At 39.9% G+C, this 23,223-nt stretch overlaps 1 protein-coding gene across 1 annotated transcript in view; it reads right to left on the reverse strand.

The window, feature by feature from the left end:
* LOC119408657 (phosphatidylinositol-binding clathrin assembly protein) overlaps window positions 1-23,223 on the reverse strand; it is a 211,315-nt gene that overhangs the window by 5,191 nt on the left and 182,901 nt on the right. The window contains exons 9-12 of the mRNA XM_037675503.1: window positions 16,977-17,123; window positions 16,590-16,617; window positions 15,690-15,822; window positions 1,577-1,633 (exon numbers count right to left, since the gene is read on the reverse strand). Coding sequence (XP_037531431.1) covers window positions 1,577-1,633; window positions 15,690-15,822; window positions 16,590-16,617; window positions 16,977-17,123 — 365 coding nt within the window. The remainder of the gene's footprint in view (window positions 1-1,576; window positions 1,634-15,689; window positions 15,823-16,589; window positions 16,618-16,976; window positions 17,124-23,223) is intronic.

The raw sequence follows: 23,223 nt of genomic DNA on the forward strand, positions 1-23,223 counted from the left end.
TGATCAGAGTGTAGCACCAGGTGTCTTCAATATTGAACCTTTTGACAATATTCTAATTTTCTGAGATACTGAATTTGGAGTTTTCTTTGATTGTCAGTTCATCAACAATAAAGAAATAAACATTTGAAATATATCAATCTGTGTAATGAATGAATATAATATACAAGTTTCACTTTTTGAATGGAATTACTGAAATAAATCAATTTTTTCATGACATTTTAATTTTATGACCAGCACCTGTATATAGTTATGCAGATATAAAACATTTAGACTTTACTTATTTATATTACTTTGCACTTTTTTTAATGTTAAGAAATGAAGCAGTTTATAATTATGCTACTGTTGAATTACTTTGTGGTTCTAAACACCATTGAATGTGTTAGTTTACATTTCAAGTAAAAGGTTTGTCAGGTCCATGTTTAAGAAATATACAAGTTGAAAGAAAATATATTTTGTTTTAGTTTTATATATTTTAAAATTTTGCAACAGTATATATCATGCTGTATATTTGATTTGATACACTCAAATGGACTGCAGTGTTTCCCCTAGAAAACTTGGCGTGGCGGGGCGCCAATCTCGTCTGTGATTTTTGTCGATGGGAGTGGGAGAGGATAAGTCTGAGCTGCATGCTTTTTGTACAGACGGTTGCGCTGCCTTGAACTTTTTAGCTAGCATGCCTGTATTGCACGCCACTAGCTTAGAGCTATATCAGTGCTGACGGGGGGGATGGGGGTGTGCACAGTTTGGTTTGGTAGGCAGGGCGTTCAGTTCTGTTCACGGGGCTGGGCACCTCGCTTGTATAACGGTAGGGGAAACACTGGACTGTAGCCCTCTAAGTAAGGACAGCCATCTTGTTCTAAATAAAATAAACATGTTTTTAAGTCATTGTGTAATGTTGATGTTCTAACTCAGTAAGTACTTGGTTTCAATACTCAGTATCGACAAGTACACAAACTGTAGTAGTCATACTCTGTTTGACAAAAACTGGTATCGGCCCCCCCCCAATAATACTGAGACTAAACCACCCAGAACTCGCCTGATCTCGGAAGCTAAGCAGGGTCAGGCCTGGTTAGTACTTGGATGGGAGACCACCTGGAAATACCAGGTGCTGTAAGCTTGTGGGGGAAGCTGTGGTGTAGAGGTAGGACAGCCAGCTTTGGACCAGAATGCCACAGGTTCAACTCCCTGCCATGCCCACATGTTGTGGTGTCCTTGAGCAAGACACCTAACCCCTAACGCTACCTGGGTGCTTACTTAGTTGCCCACTGCTCCACCTGGGTGCATCTCAGGTGTGATAGGTTAAATGAAGAGAACTAATTTCATTGTTTTAAAGAAACATACAGTGATGATAACGCATAGCACTTTTTTTTTCTTTCTACAACATAATATGTCCTGCCGTTGAAGGTTGTACGAAAAAAGGAAAAGAAAATGTAATTTAAACTCAATAAAACATCACATAGGTAAAAACGAAAAATCATCCTCAGACAAGAAACAAACAGGGTAAGAAAGGTGATTGTAAAGCAGAGGTGGAGGAACAAAGAAGCTTTTGTGCAGTAGTCGTCATGTGCATACTCACCATTCCATACACAGGCACTTGTGGTGTGGTCATGGGGAAAGCCATAGGAGCTGGAGCCTGGAAAAAAAAAAAAAACAGATGACTTCAGAGCAAAAACAGAACCTGCTTCAAACCGTTCACATCATTTATTATTACATTAAAAAAAAAAAAAAAAAACATTTTCAAATCTCTTATAGCTCAGCGGCTTTAGAGAATACAAAAGAAAAAAAAAAACTTTAGAACTGTAAGAATTTATTTAATACTCAAGTATGTGTTTGTTCGGAGCCCAGCAGCACAGCAAGCAGCAGAGGTACTTACAGGCTTCCTGCTGTGCGAAATCATTACCGCCACTTTAAAAGCAGTGCCACAATAAGGCCGTGTTTGGCTCTGCACCGCGAGCCGCACAAATCAAAACCACTACACCTGAATAGGCTTCCGATTCAACATGACGGGCAATTTGCAGCAGCCGTTTGCGACCCACGCTTATCTGCATCAATGCCTCTGATTTTTGCTTGAGAAAACGGTAATTGATGGCAGCGAGTGCCTGTGTTACAGTACAGTATGAGTGATTGTAAGGGAGGAGGACCGGTGTGCAAAATGAGGCAAGTAGAGGCAGAGGAACATGTTCTAAACACCATGGGGCTATGTCTATAGAGCTCTTCTACATCATGTCAAAGAATCATATGCTCTACTGTATGTTTGTCAACAGTGCTTCCGGCCAGGGGGGTGGCCAATGGTGGTCTTGGATTAGATTAATCTTGATCTTAGATTAATATATGACCACCCCAAACATTTGAGGAAACGATAGTTTTAAGCAATGGAAAAACTAGAAAGCAAAATTTCCTTAAGTGATAGGGCGGTCTGTTTAAAATAATAAATATATGAATATATGGTTGTGGTGGCCATCTTGGATTTTGATGTGGCAATCCAAATGGAAGTCAGCGCGTTGCTTATTTTTGACCCAATATTTGAGGAAAATATGCTTTTAAAAAATTATAAGAACTAGAAAGCTTCCCCCCTTGTTTCAGCTGCTCCCTTTCTCAGGGGTTGTCACAGTGAACGTATTTTCACGAAAACTTAGAAATTGTTAATATAAGAATTAGAAAGCATAGCTTCTTCAAAAGACTAGGGTGGCTGGTTTACATGTTTGTATGGTGGTGGCCATCTTGGATTTTGGCTTGGCAACCTAATTTTTATAAAGACCTTGTTTTACACATAGACGCAGCCACAAAACAATGTACACGTTGGTATATGACTTATTTTTCATGTTATGCTCACAACATGGACATGCATACAGAGGTTATTTCCAATTCCTCCTCTTCGCTCCACGACAGGGTCAAGTGAAAGGATTTGAGGCAAGCCGTATCAACAATAATTAAAAAATAAAGACTGTACTCGTTTCATCTTAGATATGACAAGAACAAGAGTCTTGTTTGACACTGTCCATACAGCTGCGTACTTTAGTTAACATATTATTATTAGGCGCCTACAGACCACATTAGATCACCTCACAGTGCTTACAATTATTTAAGTTTTTTTGGTGTTTTATTTTCAAGCTGCTGGTGATCACTGCAGACCTTAAAAGTATACAGACCCTTTCCAAAAAGTTAGAATATCATGGAAAAGTTGTTTAACTTCCACAATTCCATTCAAAAAGTTAATCTTTAATAGGTGATAGATTCAGGGCCCACAATTTAAACAATTTCAAGTATTTATTTGTTTATTTTTACATAATTTTGGGCTTCCAGCTCATGAAACCCACGAAAACAGGATTTCAAATAAATTGAATACTGTGAAGAAATCAGTCCAAATGTTGCATGGCATGAATGTTTTAAACTGAGTGTGAAACACTAATCATCTACTAAACTCAAAGCATCTGCACAGGTTTCCCCAGGTGTCATTAAATTGCTTCAGTTTGGTTCAATTGTCTCAGTTTGGTTCAATATGAGGAAGACTGCAAACATAACTGGCCAGAAGACCATCATTGATACCCTCCATAGGATGGGTAAGCCACAAAAGTTCATAGCTAAGGAGGCTGGCTGTTCACAGAGTGCTGTGTCCAAGCATATCAATGGAAAGTCTAGTGGAAGGGCAAAATGTGGCAGGAGAAGATGCACAAGCAAAAGAGATGATTGTGGGCTTAGTGGATTATTAAACAGAGAAGATTCCAGAATCTGGCAGAGATCCAGAAAGAGTGGAATGAGGCGGGAGTCACAGCTTCAAAATCCACCACATTCAGACACATCCGGGAGATGGGCTACAACTGTCGGGTTCCTCGGGTCAAGCCACTTCTGGATCTGAGCCAACTCTTTTGCGATGAAAGTAAAGTGTGCCTTTCATTCGCAAATCAAGGGCTAAGGGTTTGGAAGAAGAAGGGTGAGGAACAGAGCCTGTACTGCATGAGGTCCAGTGTGAAACATCCACAGTCAGTCATGATGTGGGGTGCAATGTCCGGTGCAGGTGTTTATAAACTCTGCTTTCTTAAATCCAAGGTCACTGCAACAGTCTACCAGAATGTTTTAGAGGACTTCATTCTTTCTGCTGAGGATCTGTATGGAGATGCATTTCATCTTCCAGCAGGACCTGGTCTCTGCCCATGCTGCCAGAAGCACCAAAACCTGGTTTGATGCCCATGCCACAGTGTTTGACTGGCCAGCCAACTCTCCGGACCTAAACCCCATTGAGAATCTTTGGGGTATTCTCAAGAGGAAAATGAGGAGCACCAGACCCAACAACAATGAAGATCTGACAGCAAGCATGAAGAAAATCTGGGCTTCCATAACTCCCAGTCAATGCCACAGGCTGATTGCCTCAATGCCACATCACATCGAGGCAATGATTAAGACAAAGGGATTCCTAACAAAGTATTGAAGATTGACATATCGTTTTGAAAGTACCATATTTTGATTGATTTGTTGTGATCCTAATTTCTTTCTTTTTTTCTGCAAAAACTGAGAAGTAGTGCGGTCTGATTTCTTCACAGTATTCTAATTTGTTTGAATTCCTGTTTCGTGGGTTTCATGAGCTGGAAGCCCAAATTATGTAAAAATAAATACTTGAAATTGTTTAAATTGTGGGCCCTGAATCTATCATCTATTAAAGATGAACTTTTTGAATGGAATTATGGAAGTTAAACAACTTTTACATGATATTCATTTTTTTTGGAAAGGATCTGCATTTATGTGGTCTTTTTCAGCTCCTGCTTCAAAATAGGTGCTTTCTTGGACTTTCAGTAGGAGCTCTCAAGTGAGACAAGTGGATGTGATTAGTCCATACGTAAATGAACATTGACTGACCAAGCAACTTAAAAGCTCTTCCAGCATCTGCACTATTGAACAGCATTGATGAATGAGAAGTTACTTAACAGCCACTGTTGTATGTTCTAATGAGCTCTTCTTTGAGGAACAGCATGAAGTTGACTGACTCTTGGTTTCTCCTTCTGAGTGTTTGTTGCACTCTTATAAAACAAACCAAAGACTTACAACACAGCTCAAATTACAGAGTCCTCCATTGTTGATGGTGGTGAATGATGCCCATGATGACATTTATGATCATGTGGGTACAATCTCAGTGGTGTGAAAACAAACACAGATCATAATCATCATCTTATACCAAAACTGTTTGCTTATGGGATCCATCTTGTGTCTGCTGGTAAATGTTTCGAGATCCTTGTAGCTTTTATTATGGTTTCCTGAAGAAAACCTCAGTTTTGTGTAATAAACTGCTAAAAAAAAAAAAAAAGTCTGAATGTGCAATCTGGCAAATTCTCCAAAAGCAGAAACTCTAGAGACTTCAGCTGAATGTTGACTAATGTCTAATTCATAAATCATACAAATTTTACTATGACATATTTTTCTACAGATCAAAGCCTTTTCCTTCTAGATGCTGAATATTTAAAAAGTTGTACTGGAGTATCTAGTAGCTTTTTACTGATCCGTTTGCTCAGGTTATGTGAAATGCATGTAGCTGCACACAGCACAGAGTTTTTGCGGTCCGACGTCAACTCTCATATGAGCGCTCAATATCTTTGAAGGTGTGAGCTGACTGATCAGCTTGCAGAAACTATTTAAAGTCCTCAGCCATCCAAATAAACGAGCCAACGGTGGCAACAGAGCCTGCGTCACTCCTGCTCTAAGAACACCATTTCTCTTGTCTGCCACAGTGAAGGAACTCCAGCTGGTTCTTGCAGTAAAGCAGCAATAAAACACAAACGAAGCAATATTTCCAATAAGCAGAATAATGAGCTGTTCTGTAAAGTTGTGTAATACCAGAGTGATGTTACATAAACTGATGGATTACGTTAATTAGGTAAAGCTGTGCTGGGTTTAGGCTTTTATGGGCAAAAATAAAACTTCCTTTAATTGCTGCTTATGTTTCAGCACATTAATCAATGATTTAAACCGAGTGGGCAACTCAGACAGTTATAAAAACAGTTCATGTTCAGACAAAAGTCAAGTTATTCTATGCTCAGAAACATAAAATAAAGGTTATGACCCAAAGATTGTACTAAATGAGATTACTGGCTACGCAGAGCTGAAAGGCAGAGTTTGATAAGATGAAGGAAGCTTTATTGAGCCAAGCCATCGCCATGGTTACAGAGGCTGGACTTATCACAGGTGATAAAGATGAGCCGCTTACATTTAGAAAAGTTTGTTAAATTGAAACTAATGCAGATTAAAAGTGTACGTTTACATGGAATATTTAATAAATTCAATATTTATTTGATTTGGTGATGGAATTATTTAAAAACATCATCTCTCTGAGCTACAAATGTTGGCGATTTGCAGGCTACAGCGCTGAATGTTCTGGTCCAAAAACCACCAAAAGTAGTCCAAATCTACATATTATTTCAAAAGTGTACTCCATATGACGATGCCATAAATCTAGGGGTGGCTGCCAAAGTGGCTCCGACACAAGTCGAGGCAGGTAACATGTAGGCTGTGGTTATACACACAAAAATGTGACGCAATTGTCAATATTGGCTGGAAAAACATGGCAGGTCACAAACAGAATTAGTTGAGAACGCAACAAAACGTTTATTTTTCTTTACAAATTTGTGTCCAAAAGTAGTCTCCAACAGCTGCAGCCAGGTGAGACACTTCCCCTAAGGGACCGAGTCAAAGCTGTACAAGAGTTGATCATCTCAGCTAGCAGCAGGTGTTAATTTACTGAACTAAGTATTTTGCAATATTCATCTTTTGCCCTAATTCTAGCATAGGCGATTTTCTGTAATGGTTTTTGTCTTCAATGTTTGTTTTAAGAATGAAATGTTGAGATCGGCACCTCGTGCTGTCATTTGGTTGATGTATTTTGAGCAGAACACCCCACACGCATAAAATAATGTGAGAAACACACAGATTACCAGGACAACTGAGTTAAGGTAAAATCAGAGTCACTATTGTTGTACCCATCATCTTTGAAAGCTATGCTAGACTAACTTGGCAGTGCAGGCCCTCAGCTCTGGTAAAACTGTGACTCTGATGCCAGGAAGTAATCAATATGGCTGACCAGTGTCTGCTTTTAGCTGCAGCCTCTGGAGAGAAAGTCGGTGTTCAGAAACATCGATCAAACTCTTTGTGCCATAAACGAGCCCCGATAATCACACCTGGACACATCAGATGCGTTTACTGCCTGCTCAGCAACACCCCAGTGGTTTAGTGGTTTTAGACTTTAAAACACAGCTTAAAATTACTGTCACCTGCACTTTAATCTCTCATTATTTTTGAACAATTTTGTCTTTGAGTTATCCGTCTCACACAAAAAAAAAAAAAAAAAAAAAATATATATATATATATATCGTATTTTTCGCTGTATAAGTTGCACCTTTTTGCATAAATTTGCAGGTCCAGCGACTTATACACTGAACAGACTCATTTTAATTTTTCCCAATATTTATAACCCAGTTTTTGGCTGAGATCTGACGATTTCATTCATTCTGACATGGAAAATATTGAACACTAACATTTTCAGCCACTAGAGGGCCCTCGACTGCTATGGCAAGCCAAGTGTCTCATTAATAGGTAAAAGTGGCTATTGATGAGACACTTGGCTTGCCATACAGAGCCACCTTCATCTCGCTCCAGAACTCCTGGAACAAACGTCAAATCAGCTGCATTTCACCTGGGAAGTGTGGCGAAATGCAGCTGATTTGACCATTAAAGTGCATTTATTAAGCAAAAGTTCAACTGAGACACACCTTTACTATAATGTCGAGCAAGCAAATAATTGTTTTTAAGTGTTAATCTTGTTAAAGTCCTCCCGTGCACGTTCCCGCGGCCACCATTTGGCAGTCGATTTTTGGCACAACACCGGCTCACATTTCTGGGTGGTCAGCGGTGACACATAATAGATGCGACTTACACGGCAAAGTGACTTATTTATGTTTTTTTCCACTTTATTAGACATATTTGGACTGATGAGACTTATATGGCAGTGTGACGTGTACAGCGAAAAATACAGTATATTTATGACATGCAGGAGAGAGGAACAAAGAAAGTCAGACTCTGTTTACCCCCCTACTTCAGGTTCTCCTTCAGACTTCATGTCCATTTATCTTCACACACATCTGTCGGCCTTCACTGCATCATCCCGCACATTTATCTGGATATGTCGTCTTAAACTCTCGTTTGTCTCTTGCATGTCTTATTTCATTATTTAACCTTCAGAGCTGAAACTCTTCTTTTCTTTTCCTTCTCTGCAGATCAGCCTTTCTCTGTCAAAGCTCCAGCAGAGCTAATTGGTGGTTAAAGGAGTGAAATGATTTTCTTGGCTCGATGTTTAAAAGGCGAGCCAGGTTCCCAGCTGAGACTGTTGCAACCTTGTTCCGTCACAGATCAGCCAAGTTCATCTGGGCTCTGCTACCTGTGGCCTTTCTAGATCACTTCCACCTGATACAGTTATATCACGTATGAAGCTTACGTTTGCTCTTTAGGAGACGTGTATTTTTACAGCAGCTTTTGTCGTGACATTCTCTAATCCTTGAACTCCAATGAGACGTTTTATGGATATTTTCTTGCAGTACAATTGATATTTTCTTGAAGCGCTCCTTGATTTATTATTTTTTTAAACAAAAGTTTTGTTGGAGAAGTGAGGCCTTAGTCACAGCTGACCAAACCAATCACAGCCCTGCTATAAATTTGTATAGTGGGGGAAAAAGGACAGCGATTTCTGTTCTTGCTTGCATATTATAGAACAGAAGAGAAATAATCCAGCCAACATCACTCCAATATTAATCTTGTACATATTGAAAATTAGATGAATGTATGTATGTATGTATGTATGTATGTATGTATGTATGTAATATTTTAAAGCTGTCTAGACCAAGAGTTCTCTGTCATATCTCATTTATTAAAATGTTTAAAGTTATTCTTTGGACTTTGGCTACTTTTTCATTTACATCTGTGCAGCCCTTCTAGCTGACAGCATTTTGAAAAGTTTGTGCTTAGAAAATGAGAACGATGGACAAGTGGGGAACTCCAGAAACCCCAGAACTAACGAGCAGTACACTGCTCTCCTTCGTCACTGAGGAATTTGAAAAGTGAATGTTTGTCATTTGAGATAAGTTTTCCTGGACAGAAACTGATCAAACCTTAGGATTAGTGCGACATTCAAGTGGGTAGGAGCTACACTGTACAGAAGAACAGAGTTTTGTTATCTGTCCGAGGCACCGCAGAGTGATGGATCCTTGTGAGTAGAGGGAACAACTTTATCCACCAACAGGTGCAGTGGAAGAGCCAGGGGGTGGCCAGTGGTGGCCTTGACCATCATGGATTAATCTTCAGCCACCCCGATCATTTGAGACAATTATACTTTTAACCAATATAAAAACTAGGCAACAGTTTCCTCAATTGGGGTGGTTGGTTATATATATGGTGCTGGCCAAATTGGATTTTGACGTGGCAACCCAATTATTGATAGTGACTTTTCCAATGCCTAGATGCAGCCACACATCAAAATAGAAGTTGGCATGCTGCTTAATTTTAAAGTTATCCAGCTCACAAGATGGACGGACGGTGCTTCCGATTACCCCGCTTCGCAACAGAGGACAACCATCCACAGCAGTTGAATAGTGTCTGAACGTTGTGTCCTTTAGAAAAACATCAAAAACCTGCAACAGCACCAGAGGCATCACCCTTCAGCTGAACATCATTTTTCAACTAATAGTCCTTTAGGATTTACCTTGCTGGAGATAAAATATATTTTTATTTACAGATTAACCTCAAAACGTTGCAACATATTTTGACTTTGTGACAAAGCTGCTGGTTTCAATGAGACCAAAAAAAATCCAAGAAAGAATTGGTTCTTCATCAAACTGTTGGTCATGCCTCGACAACACTCATCTTGTGAGTTTTAGCCTAAATAGTTCAAAGGTCATATTTTAGAGCCTTAAAAAATATACAATCTGTTAGATAGTTGACTGAAAATGAGAGAGAGAAAAAAAAAACTTAAAGAGCTTCAGACAGATTGACGAAATATTAAAATCCCTTAACACATTTTATGTTTTACATGTAGAGGGATAATTGGTTGAGCTGTGGCGATTTAATACTTTTAAAACTAAAAATAAAGCATTTATAAATGTACTTATTTATCAACCTTTATTTAACCAAGAAAATCCCACTGAGATCACAGATCTCTTGTGAGGCCTGAAGGCAGCATGATGCATATTTTTGAACTGTGGGAGGAAACTGGTCTCTGGAGAAAACCCACACAAACACAAGGAGATCATGCAAACTCCACCTGAAAGAACCCAGGTCCAACCAGGGATTGAACCCAGGACCTTCTTGCTGTGAGGCAGCAGTGCTAACCACTGATCTGCCGTGCTGCCAAAGGCCTAAAACTAAAGGAACATTTGAAGTCGGCGTTCCAGTGAAAGTTTTGAGAGCACAAAGATGCTCCAAGAATAAGATCTGTAGTTTGATTCAGTATTTTGGTTAGACCTGTCATAATAACAAATTTTCTGGGTGATCAATTGTCTCAGAAATTATTGTAGTAAACGATATTGTTTGAAATTTGACAATTAGTAATTATTGTCAAATTTAAGAAGAAATGTTGGTTAATTAGTTTTGAGAGTAGTAACCTTTTTCGAACCACCAGATGGCAGTATAAGACTGTTTAAACCGAAAGATGGATAGTGAGGGAGTGAGCAGCGTGTTTCTAAGAAAATGGGAGGGAGGCCCTTCGATGTGGGCTGTCTCTCCTTCCATTTTTTTGGTTCTCAAAATGGCAGACGCTCAGTTTGGTTTGAGCTCTTTAGCATAGCATTTTTCACACAAAGCTTTTAATTAAAAAAAAAAACCCAGTAAACAAGTTCTCAGCTTCTTTTGAAGAAAAAACTTTTTACATCAAGGCACGGGTTTCCATCGTGAATTTTGGAGCTTCGACAAAACTGAGGTTTTTTACCGATGTCGGCCTGCTAGCGTAGCTCGTATCTTAGCTTTTCTGCTTAGCTGCTTTTAACAATCCAAACATGCGATTTTGGACATTTAAAACATATTTTAAAGATAAAAGCGAAAGGGAGGGGTCAGTGAAGAGCACCGGAGTTGAGCTTTTTGTCATCCAGTGTCTTCAGTAGAAAGAGAGAGACACGAAGAAACGATAAAGTTGAAAAATGAAAATGACGTCGATAATTTTAATTTGTCATGCAATTAATTGATTTATTGTTTAGCGCAACAGGCCTAATTTTGGTTTGATGAATTTGTTCAAAAGATAAAAATATTAAAACCTAATGAAAAGTACAGAAGAAGATAAACCTCCTGGCATCATTGAGTTGGTGCACGCTACAAACTCACAGATCAAGTTATTTGTGGAAACAGCCCAACTTTTCTTCAACATGTGCTTCAAAGGAACACAAGAAAACAAACCAGGAGGGGACAGAGGAAATGATGAAGAGGAAGATAAGCAGAGCCCTGAGCAGCTCGTTACGACTCATACTTAACAGAGATAAGTACTTACATAACTAGTATAGAACATTCCATTCTGCATCGGGACGCAACAGGGAAAAGGGACAGGAGACAGAGAGACAAGGAGACAGAGAGAGACAAGGAGACAGAGGATAAAGAACAAGTTGGAACCCAGGAAATGAGAAAGAATGATTGAAAAAAAAAAATGTGGCAATGGGAAAGTAGAGATGAGGAAAAACACAAAAAAAGAAAACCAGTGACAAAAGAGCAAAGAAAGGTAACAACAATAAGCGGCGTAAAACAACGTTAGCATATAAACAATAAAAAGGGAAGAGGGTTGGGGTCACATGACCAACAGGTCACAGGTAGTGAGGCAAAAACAGGACAAGCAGATGACAACGCAAAAAAATAGAGTGAACAACATGGGGAGGAAGATGAGTGGTGATTGGGCAAAACAGCAGGAAAGAGATTAGGTGAAAAGGACAAAAAGAAAAGAAGGATCAACAGAGAGAGAGAGAGACAGGAAGTGGAGGGTTAGTGACAGATTGTCTTGGTCAGCCACAAACTGCAGAGTTCAGGAGGAGTCAGGAATCACTCTTCATGCACACACAGCATTTAGACAGATACATTAATGTACAAACACACACCACGAGCTCCATCTGTAAACAACAACAAGCAGCATGCACAAACAGGAGGAGCGTTCAGTTCCATTAAGTCAAGGCAAGGTGTCTGCAAGTTCCCATCAGCCACTCTGTCCAGAAAATCATTGTCCTGCTTCAAAAACAAAACTCAGCTTTAACTAAACATCGTTTCAGAGGTGGTTTGTTTCAGAGGTGGTTTGTTTCAGAGGTGGTTTGTTTCAGAGGTGGTTTGTTTCAGAGGAGATGGTTCGCTCTGTGGATTCAGTTATTTTAGATTTTGTTAGCTTTGAGCAGAACAAGGCCAGCTGCTTATCCAGCAGAAGAACCAGACAAAGTCTCATAAAATCACATAAAACTGAAAACTGACTGTTCTTTCTGTTCCAAACAAATTGAAAAGCCAAACGGCTGAAGCTACAGAACAGCGTAGTGATGTGTAAACGTTTGGAGCTGCAGGCAGGATGATTTGCTTCCTGTAGGACCAGAAAATGATTTACAGTCATGGTGATGAGCCAAATGGACAGACAGACTTAATTAACAGATGATATCACTTAAACTTTCTCGTCTTCCTCTACGTATGAAGGCAAATAAACGTGTTTTTTCCTCAAACATCCAATGCAGTAGTTCCCCGCTACTTTGCAGTTCGTTTTTCGCAGACTCGCTCTATCACGGTTTTTCAAAATAAGACTGGACATGACACACAATTGGCTGATTGATGGATGAGCCGCACCATCGGCATGAAATTTTTATTTAAAATAAATTATTTAAAATTATTTAGCACCTGCCGCACCTGTGTGCAGCCCATGCTGCAGGATAAACTTCCTCCTGCAGCTGACCTCCGTGCAGAGAAGAAGTGGGCGTGGCCAAGCTCTCTTGCTAGTAGCTGAGAGCAGCGGAGGCAGGGAGCTGAAATCACAACATTCTGTACTCTTTTAGAGAGTTTAGAAACATTGTTTAGAATATTGCAAGTGTGTGAGAACAGTTTAAAATGCCTATATATATATATATATATATATATAACAATATTTGTTGTAAGATATATTCTTTAAAGAAGTTAAGTTTTTGGGTAGAAGTTTGTTTTTTAATCTAGTAATATCAACATGATCAGACAGGCGGTTGATACACTAAATAATGTTAAACCTCAACTCAGGTAAAATGTAGAAATTATTCTTCAAAACAAGAACTGTTCATTAGCTCTGACCTGCTGATTTCAACTTCTAATAACAAATGCACTCAATTATTAGACAGAACATTTTGTTCAAATAAATCCCGATCTATAATTAGCTCCTTAATGGGTTTACTTTCAGGCGTGCACAAAGAAAAAATACAATATACCATACCGGAGGAAAACCTCTTTTCTACAGGAACTGTTTATAATCTACTACAGCTGCCTTCAAAGTAATACGAGGAAAAAAATATTATTCTGACTTAATGTTAGATAAAATTTAAGTGATTCAATCTTTTTCTGTAACTTTCCACTTTAAGTTATCAGCTCTTGTGTCGTGAACTGTACATCGGAGCAGAGGTGAGGTTACACCACCTGTTTGTGATACAGAGATGTCTACAATAACAGGATTTTACAGGTTTAGTAAAACTAAGACAAGTGCACTTAGTACTGCAACTGCATCTGTGTGTGTTTTTAGAAAACCTTGGTTCAGTTTTCCTACATTTCTATATTCCATGACAGAGGTTGAAAGAAAGGTTTAAAACAGATAATCCTTCCCATTATCCTCCTGTTGTCTGCTGAAGTAGTTAAATAACAACCATCAGTCATATAAACAGCAGACTGAGCTCTGTGAAATATGGTTTCCTCTGACTACCTTTTATACCTTTTGTGCTTCCTCTGACCTTAAACATCCCAGAAATGAAAAATGGCTCCAGTAAAAAAATGCTCACACCAAAGATTGTTTAAGATATGATGAAGTGATTAGAAAATCCCTGAGTTTTGAAAGTACTTGTTTGACTGTCAAGCATGTTGAAAACCATTGGATTCTAGCCAATCGGTGCGTCTGTCCATCTACACTACACACCCTGCTTTACAAGTTACTACGATAGTAAGTTAGACAGTCTGAACTTGTCAAAATAAGTGTAGGACCGGCCACAACAGCAACAGAACTCAACTTTGGACTGAGGGCACTGCTGGGAAAACTGGCTTCTGAGGGTCCAAGTGTGGAGCAGCAGAGGACAGCGGACCAAGCGAAAGCGGTGTACGCATAAAGAAAAGTGGGGCGGCGTGTGGGCTAGGCTATGAGCTATCGCTAGTTTTAACTGCAAGCCGTCAATCCCATCCCTGTTCCTGGTCAATATCTGGTCTGTAGAGCACACGGTGGACTGAGAGCTCATCAGTACCTGCTCTGAGGCAATAGAACACCTTACTGTCAAATGTCGGCCACACTATTCGCCTCGAGAATTTACAGCAGTGTTTGTTACAGCGGTTTACATTTCGCTGGATGCTAGAGTTAGCGATGATCTCGGAGAGCTCTTCAGTACCATCAGCGAGCTCCAGGACAAGTATCTGGAGGCTGTTTTTGTGGTGACGGAGGGATTTGACCTGATAAAACTGACAACCATTTTGCCCAAGTTTTACCAACACATCACCTGTCCTACTAGGGGAAATAACACATTGGACCATATGTACACAAACACCAGAGATGCAAACAAAGCTGACCCCCCACCCCCAACTGGGCCTCTCCAACCACATCTCCATCATCCTGACCCCTGCATAACTCCCCCTGCTGAAACATACAAGACCCACACAGAGGACCATCACTTGTGGCCCATTGATGCCATCTCCATGCTGCAGACCTGCTCCCAGCACACAGACTGGCAGATGTTTAGGAAAGCAGCTGTTTGTGGGGATGGGGTGAACGTACAGGAGTGCACATCACTTGCTCTGGTGTATGTGGAGAAATGTGTAGAGGATGTCACCATCACAAAGACTGTGATGAGCTACCTCAGGCAGAAGGTTGTGGAGCATTAGGAGCAGAACCAGCAAGCTGAGGAACAGCTTCTATCCTGAAGCTGTAAGGCTTCCTGCTGAGTTTCACCTGGGTAACAAGTCTCATCCCATGAACATTTGATGTGAATGTGATGTGAATGACAACAAAGTTCCTTGAATCATTGTCGGAGAAGCTGAAGGGGATTAGAAGGAGAATTGTGCAGAGTTTTTGAAACGAGGTAAGAATAGATGAGTTGTACGACAGTAAGGGAACAGACTGAATGTTTTTATATTGGTGCAGTATGCGCTGCAGTAGCTTGATGGTCAATGCCACTGACGTGGTTCTGACATTGCCTGTTCAAGTCCAGGTTATGTCAGGAAGGGCATCTGGCGTGAAACAATTTTCAAATCTTTCATGCGAGTTTGCTTTGTGGCAACCCCTGGGAGCAGCCAAAAGAAGAAGAAACAACAACAACAATAAAGCTGCAGTTTCATTTTATACTTCCCTAATGCAAACAGGTTCAATTTTAGAGCTGTCCTTACATAAAAACAAGAATTATCATTGCCTTTCAGGACTTGCAGACACCTTGCTGGACCTTTTCGAGCACGTGTGTTTTTGTGTATGTGAGCGTGTCCACAGTGTGTTGATGTCTCCTCACCACATGTGGTACAGGGATGGGCTGTGGGGCCATAGGCGCCGGGCTCCACTGTGTGGCCGACATGGTCTTATTTTGCCAGTTATGGCCACCAGTTAGCTTCTTCTCTCCAGGTTGACTCCACTGCATCTCAGGCCTGAGAAGGACGAGAAGAACACCACAACGAAAGGTTCCTGAGAGTTTTCGACTTTACAAAAACTTATGTTGAAGGCTGGCTTCAGTATTGGCTGCAGACTGGACCAGCTTGAAGTGGTGATGGAGAAAAGGATGCTCGTCATAAAGGACAAGCTAACATCCTCTCCTCCTCACTGGATCAACAGCAGAGCCACTTTGCTAACAGACTACTAAAGCTCCGCTGTCGTAGCAACATTACAGCGAGTCATTCCTGCCACTGGCCAACGCACTGTACAGTATAATTTGTCACCTCCGACTGCTGTGAAGGTTACATGTGCTTGGCACAGCTTAAATCAGATTTAGCAGTTTAAGCCATTTTTTGGTTTTCAGATTTTTGCACAGTATTATTGATTGAGCAATCGTATTTGCTATACAGTTTTAATCATTTTTACACCGTTTTAATAGCATCCTTTGTATTGTTTTTTGTCCTTTGATGCAACAAAGAAATTTCTCAGATTTATTGAATTGAACAACCATCCATCTCTCTGTTCCAACATGAACTTGAGGTCTTCACTGATTTTAGCATTAAAAAAAAAACAAAAAACGTTTTTTATAAATCTTAGTACCTACAAATCCACTTGATCACTTCGCATTTATAGTGTTTAAGAGTTAAAACTCTCTTTTGCCCAGGTTTCTACACCGCAAAGACAGCTTACTTTTATTAATGTCTAAATCTTAAACCAAGAGCTGAACCTTGAAAACGTTATCGTCACACGTTCAGAAACTTACTTCTTGGCTGAGGTTCCAAACTGCAGATCTGAAGAAAAGAAGAAACAGACATGATAGATCAGTGATGAGAGAAAGTAAAATAAAATAACAGGCACAAAGAGGTTACTTCAGTTTCTTATTACTCTTTTTTGCAACAGATATATTTAAACAAAATAATTTACAAAAAAGATGTAAACCTTGAAAATTAATTTTATTAAATTGTTACACTAGACTTAAAAAGGCAAAAAAATAAATAAACAGCTTTTAGTTTCCTGCCTTATAATAACCGTGCACATCGTGGTGTTCAAAAGTCAAATGAATGATGGAGGCTTGGTGTTGAATGTATGCTCTTCTATCTATTGCACAGATATTCCACCGTGTCACACTTTCATGAGTATCAACACTCACTGCCCACGAGGTTGGCCAGAGACGAGTCGAGATCGTTGGCAAGCAGCTTCCCTCCAGGATGGATGGTCATCTGAGGAGCAGCAGCAGAAGGTGGGGCGGTGTGGGCAGGAAGTGTAGGCTTCAACAGCTCTCCCAGAGCATCAAAACCTGGACGAGAAGAAACAAAAAAAACACCTAACATGTAAATGAGCTGGGAGGAAAAGTGCATTTGATACGAAAGGTATCATGGTGAAGGTTTGTAGATTTATAAAGAGATGAAAAGAAAGAGACGAGCAGGAGCAAAACAGTTTCATTGTCTGTGAGGAGACAGACGTGTGCGTTTACTAAACCTGTACGCTCAACACTAACGGCTGTTTGAGCTTTGTCTGATGAAAAGAAAGAGTTATTTCCTTAAGCAGCAAAAAGACTCAATTTAAAACCACTCGCCTGCTTCTCAGCATCTAATTATTCTAAAGACGAAAACAAAATGTTGAATTAAATTATCTAGAGTGGGTCACAAGTTAAGGGCGAGACGAGAACGTTTACAGATGTACATATATACTGACAGACGAACGGAGACTATACCAAACATATGTCTGCCTTTCGACGGGCGTATAAAAACTAACCAGAACGTGCGTTATCTTTGTAGCGTTTTGTTTGGTTTTCAGCTGTGTATTGAGAATGAAGTGGGTTCTCTACTTTGTGAAAGAGTGAGATCACTCTATGAGGTTTTAGGTATGAATTAAACTCCCTTACGGAGGTTGCAGTGTTTCATTATCATAATGGCAGCATATTGAGTTGTGGGTGAAGGAGCATAGTGACAACATATCTATGATGCAAGGCCCATGAAAGAGTTTGAAGCGGGACTTGTTCAGGCCTAGTGATCTTCTCGTGCATTGCTGAATCCTGACTAACGCCGTGGTGCGGTGCAGGGAACATATCATTGGCAGTCATGGGGGTATTGTTGTTATATGTTGCTAGTGTGTAGAAGGTAGACAACTTTTGTGTCTATATCAAAGATTTTATTTCAATGCCTGCCAGTCTTTGGTGGGGTACTGCAGGGCCCCATTCTTGGACCCATTCTCTTTTCTTTATACATAATGCCAATAGGTGCTATTTTTCATAAACACTGCATCATCCCTTTTTCATTTTTATGCCGATGACCGCCAGATTTACTTTCCTCTGTAGCACTCTGCTGCACGCTTTATCCAACCTTCTTGACTGCCTGGTTGACATCAGGGATTGGATGTCTTTAAATTTCTTAGATTTTAATGAGATGAAGAGATGAGAGCACATATCTCCGGTTTTGGCATCCCTTCACTGGCTCCCGGTTCACTTCCAAATTAATTTTAAAATCCTTTTGTATGTTTTTAAATCTCTTAACAGTTCTGTCCTCTCTTATCTCGCTGATCTGCTGCAGCCATAGGTCTTACAGTGCTCTTTGAGGTGAGCTAATCAGATAATTTTATTGGTCTCTCACACACCCACACACACACACGATACAAGTTCAGAGGTTCTTCGCTGTTGCAGGTTCAAAACTGTGAAATGAGTTACCACTGCATGTCAGGCATGCTCCCTCTCTCACAGTTTTTAAGTCTAATTTAAAAACACTTTTTAATATCATGGCTTTCGATCCAGTGTGAGTATATTTTAACTTCACTGTGTTTTTATTATTTTAGTCATCTCGTTTCTTATCTTTACCTCTGTGGGTCTAGGTATTTTATCCTGTGTTCTATAATAAGTTTCAGAAACCTGCAAGCTTGTTGAACATGTTCTAAAAGAAAAGAAACAAAAGTGAAACAAGTTTTGTCTTAACATAGTTGCAGAGTGTTGGTAATCGCTCAAAACCTTCTCTATTTAGTTTCCGTAAATTCCAGAGCGCACTGGAGCTCACCTGACGGAACACATTCACAATACTGTTCACAATCCAGAACACACTTTTGCAAGCTGTACATGCACAAATATAGGCTTTAATTTTCAAATACTGTCAAAGGACCCCCCCCCCCCCCCCCCAATGGTTACTTGGTCGCAAATATGTACTCATGATTCGATAAAACTTCAATGAAAAAATTGCCTGTTTTCTTATAATTTGAGTCACCTACTAATCAAAGTTGCAGCCCACTGACAAACTGGCTTTAGAGAACAGCTGTCACTAAATACACAGTACTACAGTACTCTCAATGAGACTAAGCTGTATAAATAAAGGTTGAATGAAAACCAATTAACTGAACTTGCAATGTTATTTTTAAAGCCAAACTAGCACCTGTAAGGTTACTGTAATGAGTGGTAGGAAATGATAGTTGGTTTATTTCAGGAAATCAAAACCCCACTGCTTCAAAATGACTGAATTTATTAGACTCTGCAGCTGCTGTCAGTCCAAACTGTTTAAAGTTGCTTAACAGGCACCAAAAAAGTAATGAAAAGTAAATGCTACAAGGTTATTGCATTAGTTAAAAGACTGAATGCTATTTTTTTTTTTTTTTTCAAACATGCCAACCTTTGCTAGGAACACTAATAAATCTGAAAACAGATTTAACCTAAAATTAAAGCTTTACTGATTCTCAGAGTCAGAGAGAGATTCTCCCTAATACAGAACTGAATCTGACAGCCTGACTTTATAATTAAATTCATTATGACCCTTTTTGAACCTTCACCCACACGGGCACAAGTCTAAAGCAGACCTTTCCACCCACATTATGCAGCAGTTGATAATCCTCCACTCAGAAGCTTGTAGTTCATCCAGTGGACTGATTTATCTGCTGGTCTTGGCCGTCGTGTTCAAATCGTGACGGCGTTTAGATTGGAACACGTGTGAGTGTCTGCGAGGAAAGTGTGAGAAAGGGTGTTTTGTTTGGTCCGCGGCCGGTAGGTGTTGATGATGGAGGGATTTCATGAGCTGGCATCCATGTGAAAGAAAGAGGCAGCAATAACAGCTCCGCATGTCGGCGTCCATTCAGCTAATGGGTCGATACAGTCCTGCTGGTTGAAACCTGGAGGTGTGACAGCTACGATGCGTGTGGGCGAGTAAAATAAAGTAGAAAAGATTAAATCGTTGCGACAAGATGTTTTTATGAAAATCTACATGTCAACAGAAATCCAAATTAAATTGGAGTTTTTAAAAATAAGTTGAAGAAAGCTAAAGAAAAAAAACAAAACAAGAAGTATGCCGCAGCACGGTGGCGCAGTTGGTAGAGCTGCCGCCTCTAAGCTAGAATGTCGCCTTGGTTCAAATCCCGGCAGGGGGCCTTTCTGGGTGGAGTTTGCATGTTCTCTCCGTGCATGCATGGGTTTTCTCCAGGTACTCGTTTCCTCCCACAGACCAAAAACATGCATGTTAGACTTGTAGTGAACCTGATCTGAACCTGATCTGAACCTGATCTGACCTCAAATCTATCAGATGGACAGAGACTGTTATTTCATTGATCTGAATACAGTCTGAGCCATCTGATGACTTTCTTTCTTGAATTAATCAAGCAGAAAAGACAATTCTCTATAATCATTACTACTTTACAAATGTTTGATAATCAAATTGTGTTAGTTTCACTCAATGCTTACAGGTTGAAAAGAACTACTCATTTTTATTTTACATAAACAGTAAGTAATGATTTTTATTCCTCATTCAAAGAAGAAATCAGGTTAATATGCATTTCTTGATTTTCTGTCTGAAATGAGCCAAGTTTGTAAGTATGTTAAAGGTCGGTTTTCGGTCAACTAAAATGTTTACCGAGAAAAATGTCATGTTTAAACTTTTTCAGAAGATAATAAGTGTGAGACTCCACGAAGTCTGAAGTCCTACAATAATCTTTCTGTTGTCACTAAAACAATCCTTGACTTATGATAACATCTTACATCACAAACCACACCTCTATTTCTGGTCCATCGACCAATCAAAAAGCTCTCAAATGACCCGGAAGTCGACCCATTTAAAATGTGGCAACTTCCCAGTTTTATGTAGAGTTGAAGGAGTTGCAAGAAGCTGAGACGCTGAGTTGCTGGAGTTTGTTGGTTGCTGTGTTGCTGTACTCAGAAATGAGTTCAACTAGAGAGCGCACAGAGTGATGGAGTTAGAGCTCTTGGATGCAGACGCGTTCAGGATGATCCAGAGACGTTTTGGGATTATAATTTCTGTTTGAACACCACGTACGACTCTCTGAAGGTTTGGCAGTTCTCACGGAGACGCTGAAAGAGTCAGAAAGGAACCTACTCCGATGCTGATTCCATCGTCAACCAGGTAGAAGGTTCTATTTTCGACTAAGTGTACCGGAGGCCAGCTGATATCTGATGGAGCGTGCACGTTCTGGTCATAACAGATTAATTCCCTCACATATCTCTCTGTAAGATAAATCTCCATTTCATCTTAAACTCTGCTTTCTCTTAAAATCAGTACAGATATTTAGAAATATCTGAAGCAAAGTCCTCAATCACCGCCGCGTGATTGAAGCTCATTATTTTGTGAAACTTGTCTGTTATTATTTTCATATTTTGCCAAATTAATGTAAATGTTTGATGTTAACTTTGATTCTGAAAATAAATGACCGCATTCATTTGATGGGTCAAAGATAATAACGTCTCTCGTTCGCATTTCTGTTAAAATTCAATGCACGACATTACACAGTCAGAAAGATGAGGAACTCGTGAAAATTGTATGCATATATCTCGTATATGCACTACTACAGACTGATTGGTGACTCTAAATTGTCTCTAGGTGTGAGTGAGAGAGTGAATGGTTGTTTGTCTCCATGTGTCCCTGTGATGGACTGGAGACCTGTCTAGGGTGTCCTTCACCTGTCACACAGTGAATGATGGATATGGGCACCAGTGACCCCCACGACCCGAAAAGGAAGAAGTAAAAGATAAAGATAAGGTAAAGATCATGAATGGACGGAAGAAGTATGCCAATGTCCCCCATCGCTGAGGGATTTGAATAGATGCTTGTGGTTTTTCAAGATTAGTGTTTTTCTGGACTGGATTATGACACGGCGACCCAATTTTCAAAAGAAATAGCCGCAGCCACACACCAAAATGGAAGCTGGCACTTTGCTTATGCTTCAAGTTAATCTACTCAAAGTTTAACATGCAAACACAGCAGCAAACATTTTAGATTTGGACATGGACACCCAATGTTTGAAAACCTTTTTATGCCAAGATGTAGCCACATTTTAAAAATTGTTTTGATACCTCACTTATTTTCCAAGTTATTATCCTCACAACACTGACGGACATTAATGGCGGCAGCCATCTTGAATTTTGACCCAGCAACCTAATTTTGAAAGGTATCTTTCTTATGCTTAGATGTAGACACACCAAAATGGAAGTTGGCACCTTATAGATATTTCAATTTTATCATGCTCAAAACACAGACGGACAGACGGAAGGTACTTTCAATTCCCCCTTTTCACTCAGAGACGGGACAAATAAATTGCTGTAAATGAACAATGTCTACTCGCAAAAACAGAGGAGGAAGGGGGAAAAAACGCAGACGAGGAACTGCTGGTGGAGGAAGAGGGAGGAATAATATTTAGTTAGGAAGCGGAGCGTAGGTCTGACAGCAGTGCTGACACAAGAGATTCTGAAAAACACTTTTCCTGCTAGCTTAGCAGATGAGAGGGGGAAAGAGGCAGAGCAGGGAAAACATACAGACAGAAAAAAAATTAGAAGAAATTCAAAGAGGAAGAAAAATCTAGAGGAAATGGGGCACGAGGGAGGAAATCTACTTTTGCACACAATCTTTAATTCTCAAGACTCCAATTTCTCTCCCATTGTCACGCCTGTGATAAAACGCTCTGGCTTTGTGGGTGATTTATTCTGTTTTCTACTGTTGTTTCTTAAACCACTGTGTCAGTGAGGCTTCGTGAATTAAACTGAACCAATGAGAGGCTAAACAGGAAAGTTCTCTCAATAGATTAAACACCGCAGGGCAGCAAGAAGAGGGAGCCAGATGGGAGGAGAGGGAAGAGTAGAAGCAAGCTCTGTGAGTTGTATTGAACTGGTTGGATAATGATACCAGCGTTAGGTTAGGTGCTCCAGCATCGGATCTGACCGTCAATGTAGTTTCAGCTCAAAGAAGGAAGGAAAGAAGCAAAGTCTTGTCAATAGTTCATCTGAAAATCACTTACCACTAACAGACCTGAACAGAAGTGTAATAAAGGTGAATTATCTAAACCTCGCTACACAAACAGAGTGCTCGCCACCTCTGGCTGCATCGTACTAAAGTGTCCCTGACAGCTTTATTAAAGTAAAACGCACTTCGTAGAAGATCTCACTAATG

The sequence above is a fragment of the Nematolebias whitei genome, chromosome 1, assembly GCF_014905685.2.
Source record: "Nematolebias whitei isolate Nwh7 chromosome 1, NemWhi1, whole genome shotgun sequence".
NCBI classification, from domain to species: domain Eukaryota; kingdom Metazoa; phylum Chordata; class Actinopteri; order Cyprinodontiformes; family Rivulidae; genus Nematolebias; species Nematolebias whitei.